The following is a 6,853-nucleotide window of genomic DNA, read 5'->3' as shown; positions in this document are numbered from 1 at the left end:
AACGTTGTCCTCCAGTCAATTTCAGAGCGCGCAGACCGATTCTTTTCGAAGCTAACCAAGACTTTCTCCGATAAGGCCATGGAGACGGACAACAAGGACGACGCCCCCAAGAAGACCCGCAAGGTCAAGAAGCAGGTCCGCAAGGGCGACCTTCCTATTTCCACCGGCACCGCCTCGCTTCCCGAGTCCACCAAGGTTGCGCTCTTCGAGAAGGAGAACGCCATGGTCATGGAGGACAAGCTGGTGGCCGACACGGAGGAGAAGAAGAACGAGCTCGAGACCTACATCTACGACCTCCGCAACAAGCTCGATGACCAGTACGCCGAGCTTGCCACCGAGGAGGAGAAGAACAAGATCAAGGAGAAGCTTGAGGCTAGCGAGGTAAGTGAAGTTCCACGATTTGACATACACCAGACGCATGAGACTGTGCCGCTAACGCCGAGATTTCAGGACTGGCTCTACGATGAGGGTGACGACACGACCAAGGCCGTTTACATTGCCAAGATTGACGAGCTCCGCGCCATGGCTGGACCCATCATGCAGCGCCATTTCGAGAAGGTCGAGGCTGAGCGCCAGGCCGTTCAGGCCAAGATTGACGCCGAGAAGGAGGCCAAGCGTGCTGCCGATGAGGAGGCTCGCAAGGCCGCCGAGGCCGAGAAGGGCGCCAACGGCGGCAAGGACGAGGAGATGACCGACGCTGCGGGCGAGGCGAAACCCGATGTCGACGAGACTGGCGAGGCCTCCAAGTAAGACGAGCCTTGTCCGATCCTCGCCTCTTCTCCTCCCCCTTCCTCCCCCATTCCTATTATCCTGCCCCGTTCTTCCTAACGGAAGGGGGCCGGACTCTTTACGACGACGATGAGACCCTTTCAGGAGATGGGGAGCCCGGCGAGGCGGAAGAGCATTATGGCAGAGGGCCCGGCGAGGCATCATAACTCTACTTACTCCCGTTGTTACGACCGAGACTGGGACAGCAAAAGTAATGATTGATAGACTAGACCGAGCCTGAGGGGTATTGTGTTTTGTTGTTGTTTTTCTCCACTTGCGTTGGTCTTTGATGATTGCGGACGAAAGGGCATCAGGTCACACTCAGTGGGACCTTAGTTAGGTTGGGTGGTCAGGGAATGAACATGATGAGCATTAACTGTACTGACATGGCGCGTGATGTGCCTTTTGCCCCTTATCGGTGTGAATTTTGGAGCCCGGTCAGACACGCGAGGCAGCATGCGCTCAATGAGGCAGGGCAGAGAGTGTTTGTAGGCCTGTGCGTTGAAGCACTTCTCATGGGTTGCCACCTCACCGACTCTGAATCCGAGGTTCTCGTATTCCGGCACTCCAAGAGCCGAAAAGGGGTGTCAATGTGTTCTGAGCACAGATCTGTCTGTCCGGCCCATCTTCGTAGCGTAACCAGGCAGAAAGGAGAGCAGCTTCTGGGAATCTAGCATATCTTGAGAACCGACAGACACAACGGGGGGGGGGGACCAGGACAGTCTGCCGGGAGACAACCGCTACACCCATCATGGCCTGCCACCAAGCCCACAACATTCCGTGGAACGTCCTGGCATCCAACTTTAAGCACGTCGCAGCCCACCGCGGCGTGGAGCACACGAACCTGTACCCGCGCTTCAAGCAGCACCAGGGCAAGGAAATCCAGTACTTCATCAACGCCTTCTGCAGCAACGTGACGGCGCACACACGGGTCGAGCTGCGCAAGTTTGGCGATGAGGCGCAGCCATCGGCGGACGCGGACGCGATCGCCGCTACGCAGTCACACATGCATCCGGACGCCATTCTCCTGACAGACGAGACGGTCGAGCGCATCAAGCACTCGGTCCACGGCTGCGCCGAGATCTACTGGTGCGACGGCGAGCCGGGCCTGGACTGGACAACGGTGCCGCTCCCCTTCCGGCGCGCCGGGGCCTTCCTCCTCGGCCGCGGCGAGCCGGGCGATGGGGCCGACGACGGACGAGAGGCCTGGCGCAACGGCCCTGGCGCCTTCGTCAGCCTCGAGATCTTCAAGCTCCTGCTGCTGCACGGGGAGATGGCCGTGCTGCGCCGCATCTGCCGTGACGGCGGCTCACGCGCGCGCGCCGCCTGGCTCCAGGGGTGGGAACGGCACTACGACGCGCACGGCGACCAGAACGCGTGCGGCTGGGGGTTCGTGCCCAAGCTGGCGCTCAAGGCCTACCTGTGCCTGAACCTGCTGCTGTGTTTCCCGCCGCTGCACGACGACGGCCGCGACGGGCGTCGCGAGCGTGACGAGGGGCGCGCGGGCGCACGGCCGCTCGACTACCGCGATACACGCTGCTACCAGCACACGCTGCGCGAGTGCTGCCTCACGGATGCCGCGACCACGACGGCGGCGCTGCCGCACCAGCACTTCTTCGGCATCCCGCGCGGCGTCTACGCGCGGTACGGCTACGGTTCCGCGCCGGCGGCGTACCTGACGGACCAGTACCCGAGCCGGGAGCGGCCGCGCTTCCCGTACGGTGTCCTGCCGTTCGGAGACTTTATCCATCTCGAGGGCGCCGTGCCGCACCAGCCGTCGGTCCCGGACGTGCTCTACGTGCGGTGGTGCCTCTGCCGGCTCGGGTTGCCGACCGAGCTGGCGATTGAGGTCATGGACTTTGCCGGCTATGTGCCGCAGCGGCGTCTGCCCGTGGCCCATGATCCGTTTCACATGGCGAATAGGGAGGAGCTGCGGAGATATCTCAATTACTGTTGGACTGTGATCGTGCGGACCGATATGCTCGGCACGTGGCTGGGATACGACGTGCCTTGGGACAGACTTGTGGCCGAGCAACTGATGCAGCTTGTGGGTTATGGTCCCAGTAATCCGGTCAACATATGCGCATGGAAGGAGGTTTTGCACCGAGGAGTATGACGGTGAAGGCCAGGGGTTCAGATACCATGATTCGTACAAGTATACATTTCACTGAGACGGTCCCTCGGGTTTGCTGTGATGGACTGTCGACATCATCTCGCAGCCTCTTCTAATTTCGGCTTTTCGTGCTTCATGACAGCTTCAGCTAGGCACAGCACACGCCGTTCGTCTGCTTCCCACCGCAGACACCCGGCAGAAACAGGACGCAGCGACACGAATGTCGGCAGATGCTGTGACAACGTCCTTTTGCAGACTGAGCGCCCATGCCTCGTCCTTCTTGCCGTTGCGAACGAGAGACTCATGCAGCCCGTGCAACCCCCAAACGTTACCGAGCCTGGCCTTTCGCCGAGACAGGTCCTTACTGAGGCCCAAGTCCTGCCGGTACGCCACCTCGGCCTCTTCGGAACGGCCCTGCTCGAGCAATAAAGCGCCCAGAGCGTGCCTGACGGGCTGCATCCAGAGCGGCGGGTCGCTATAGGGCAGGTTATCTTCGAGTGTGACGGCCCGGCGAAGTAGGTCAAAGGCTCGGTCATGCTCTCCCTCACGGTAGACAAGTTCACCTTCGCACATGAGGGACGCCACCTCGAGTACCTCCTTGGCCACAGCCGTGACACCCCATCGACGTTCCCTAGGCACAGCAGCCCGCGCTTGTTCGAATTTGTCCCTTTCCGCCCGTGCCTCCTCCTTCCGCCCCAAGACGCCAAGCGCGATGGCTCGCCCATAGAAAGTGACGGCCGTTGTGATGCTCCAGAGGCCTCCCATCCGCTGGTGCCTCGACCTCCAGCAGGTCCTCCCACCGCCCGAAACGTATGAGGGCGTGCACGAGAATACCGCCCTGGAACTCGACCCAATCAACCATGGGCGGTGACCTCACAGCCAGCAATTCGGGCGTCAACACCTGTCTAATGTGGTGTGCCGCTGAGATGGCGTCTTCGGACCTGCCAGACATCATGGCGGCGTACACCAAGGCCGAAAGGTTATGCGTGCGATAGGCCTTGTACAGCACGCTCGCTGAGTCGCGCTCAAAGTAGATGTCGTCGGACCGAGCGCGCGGCGGTTCGATTCGATGCTGTGGCGGTAGTCACCGACAGCGGCGTCAATGTGGGTGGCCATGTGTTGTAGATGTGAACCGTCGGGAACGAGGTCGCGCAAGCGGTCGGCGGCGGGGAGGGCCAGAGCAACGGTCTGGGACATTTCCATGAGATGGATGTAAAGGTGGTTCAGAGCGGCATGAGTGTGGCCACCCGGCAGAGCGAAGCCAGCCTCGATGGCATGGCGGGCATCGACAGTCTCCTGGGTCGTCGGGGCACCGGTGTCGAGGTTCCACAGCTGGCGGGGGCGGATGCACATGAGAGATTCGGGGTAGAGAGCCTTGACTTCTAGGTCGGATGGAAAGTTGTCATGGACGGCCTTCATGGCATCTGCGTAGGCACGGTCGAGGGTGGCCGGGGTCTCGTCTGAGGCGGCATTCGCCGAGGGGAATCTGGTGACGAGGGCCCGAATGAGAGCCTGCTCAACAGGCGATGCCTGCTCTATGAGCTCCGTCGCGCGAGCCAGAGCCTCACTGCCTCTCTGAGCACTGGCCTTGAAGTCTTCGGCGTCATAGCGAGCCCAGGTCTTGTTGTAGTTGGGCCCGACAGCGTAGGCGAGGCCCCAGTATGCCATGGCACACCGAGGGTCGTGCTCGGCAGCTCTGGCGAAGCATCGTGCGGCCTCCTCGTGGTTAAAGGCATAGGCCCACACACGTCCCCGGTCGAACCACGTCTGGGCAGCATCTGAATTGGTCGTGACCTTGCGCGAGTAACTGCCCAAGTCGTAGGGGTAGGCCTCCGTCTCGACCTTGCCCACGCTGTCGCTCTCGAGGGGTTGATTCCTGGGAATGAGTTTAGCATGAAATGAATTGGAGCTCAACATGGACGATGACAAATGCTCACGCCCATTTATGGTTTATGTAATAGAGGGATTGACCCTAAGAGCCGAGGGCAAATCCAACGGGCATTGTCATGAACCAAAGGCACGGGAGGGGGCAGGGTACGAAAGGGGTGCTGGGTGCCCTGGGTGCTCTATATCGGCCGAGGCAGGTACGAAGACAGACCCCGTGGATCACGCCTTCTCCCACAGCTCACGCACCATGCGTCAGCGTCACGCCCTGCGCCTGCCCTAGGTTTGCCTCCCTGGGTTTGCCTTCCTCGGGCTTAGGGCCTTCTGGTCTCCAGAATAATCACTACGTTTGGTCCCGTAAGAAACGGTCAGCGCACAGCGGCAGCTTAAGCGCCGCTGAGCAGAGACCGAGTGGCGTGGCCATCAAATGCCGAAAGCGCGGGGTACATCCCATGCCCCGATCGGACCGGAGTCCAACGACCCATTATCCACGCTGTCTCCGAATGCTCACCGCCCGATGACTACCCCCATTCGGACACATAACCCGAGATGGCACGCCCATGGACAATCGATGACTGCCGTGGACATCAGCTCTCCGGTAGTTCCGCTATGGCTTCGTCTGAGGTGGGGGTCAGGATTAGGTAGGAGAAACGCAGTTGGTATAAAAAAAAGGGGGGGGGGGGGCTCAACACCATCTACACGCCAAGGCTACAAGGGTAGATCCCGATATCGACGCCGACTGATTCGGTCACGCCGCAAAGCTCAGTGTGAGATATTACAGCCTGACAAGGCTTGCGAAGCACCGAACTCCTAGACCAAATCTTGATGAAGAGGAGAAGAAATGCATCATGTTACTTTTAGGCCTCCAACCTGCCTACTTCGTCTTCGTACAACGAACGTCCCATATCTGACCCGGACCCGTCCACCCATCCATCCCCCTCCTATGCCACCTCGCATCCCTCTAAACCGTATCCATGACCGTGACCGTGACCGTGACCGTGCCGATGCCCACGCCCCGAGACGTCGCCCCATTACGCACACCTAAATCAGTGAATGTCGAACAGAGGCTTGAGCTTGATGATGAGCTGCCACTCGTCGTTCGACACGTCCTTGCGGTAGAACTCCTTGAGCGTGTCGATGCTCTTGCGCGAGATGAGACTGTACAGCGCATCCGGCTCCTCGAGCTGTCGTCCGTATGTCGGCTGGTGTCCGCCCATTTCGATCTTGACTGCCACCGACGGCTGGCCCTTCTTGCACACGGGAATCTGCTTGTGGTCGCGCTCGATCGAGGTACTGGTACGTGCTGTCAGCAGGAGTAAACAGGGAGGAGAGGGGCCCAGAAGCGGAAGAAGGGAGAAGAGGAAAAGGAAAAAGAAAAACATACACTCTGCCGAGGTTGATGACCTCCTTGACACCCGTCACCGGGTTCGTCTTGACGGCGGCAATGGGCGTATTGATCTTGAGCTGGCCATCCACAACGTCGACGCCGACAACGATAGGGTTCGTCTTGTTGAACACAGCCACCGTGTTGAGAACGCAGGGGAAGACGGCCAGCATCTTGGACTCCTCCTTCTTCTTCTCCAGGAGCTCGTCCATGTGCTTCGTGAACGAGTCAAACAGGTGGTAGATGATGTCGGCCGTGAAAATCTTGACACCCACGTCCTCGGCGTAGGCCTGCGCCTCCTTGTCGACCTTGACGTCGAAGCAGAGCATGACGGCATAGTCCGGCGCCTTCTCCAGCATGATGCCCGACTGCATAACGTCGCGCTTGTACACTGGGCCGATACCCACGTTGGCCACGGGAATCTTGCAGTCCTTGAGGAAGTCGAGCAGGGCCTCGAGCGAACCCAGCGTCGAGGCCTGCACGCTGACACCGCGACCCGTCTTCTCCACGCGGTTGAACAGCACGGCGAGATCGGCCTCGACCTCGTCGCAGAGGTCGTCCTCGTCGTCGTCGGGACCGACAACGAGCAGGCGGGAGCCGGCAATGGCGCCCTCGAGACCCGGCGCGCTGATCTTGACACCCAGCGCCGCCTTGACCTCCTTGTTGTGCACGTACGCCGACTTGAGACGCAGCTCCTTCATCGG

The 6,853-nt window shown here is 60.3% G+C and overlaps 4 protein-coding genes across 4 annotated transcripts in view; 2 read left to right on the top strand and 2 right to left on the bottom strand.

The window, feature by feature from the left end:
- The window catches only part of VDBG_00763 (heat shock protein Hsp88), a gene marked incomplete at both ends in the record, with an annotated part of 2,730 nt that extends 1,980 nt beyond the window's left edge, over positions 1-750 (top strand). The window contains 2 exons of the mRNA XM_003009035.1: positions 52-381; positions 451-750. Of these exons, the coding sequence (XP_003009081.1) occupies positions 52-381; positions 451-750 (630 nt within the window). The remainder of the gene's footprint in view (positions 1-51; positions 382-450) is intronic.
- A 769-nt stretch (positions 751-1,519) lies between these two features.
- Positions 1,520-2,884, top strand: VDBG_00762 (conserved hypothetical protein; the record flags this gene model as incomplete). The annotated part of the gene is made up of 1 exon (XM_003009034.1): positions 1,520-2,884. One exon carries the CDS (start codon positions 1,520-1,522, stop codon positions 2,882-2,884), a length of 1,365 nt encoding a protein of 454 aa, XP_003009080.1.
- Positions 2,885-3,025: 141 nt separating this feature from the next.
- VDBG_00761 (tetratricopeptide TPR_2 repeat protein) lies at positions 3,026-4,798 on the bottom strand (the record flags this gene model as incomplete). Its single annotated transcript, XM_003009033.1, has 2 exons — positions 3,026-3,719; positions 3,891-4,798. The coding sequence occupies 2 exons, from the start codon at positions 4,796-4,798 to the stop codon at positions 3,026-3,028; spliced, it is 1,602 nt and encodes a 533-aa protein (XP_003009079.1).
- Positions 4,799-5,811: 1,013 nt separating this feature from the next.
- VDBG_00760 (eukaryotic translation initiation factor 5B) overlaps positions 5,812-6,853 on the bottom strand; it is a gene marked incomplete at both ends in the record, with an annotated part of 3,514 nt that continues 2,472 nt past the window's right edge. The window contains 2 exons of the mRNA XM_003009032.1: positions 5,812-6,058; positions 6,150-6,805. Of these exons, the coding sequence (XP_003009078.1) occupies positions 5,812-6,058; positions 6,150-6,805 (903 nt within the window). The remainder of the gene's footprint in view (positions 6,059-6,149; positions 6,806-6,853) is intronic.

The sequence above is a fragment of the Verticillium alfalfae genome, genomic scaffold (assembly GCF_000150825.1).
Source record: "Verticillium alfalfae VaMs.102 supercont1.1 genomic scaffold, whole genome shotgun sequence".
Taxonomy (NCBI): domain Eukaryota; kingdom Fungi; phylum Ascomycota; class Sordariomycetes; order Glomerellales; family Plectosphaerellaceae; genus Verticillium; species Verticillium alfalfae.
Note: the sequence above shows the minus strand (reverse complement) of the source record. Positions and strands in the feature narration are given on the sequence as shown.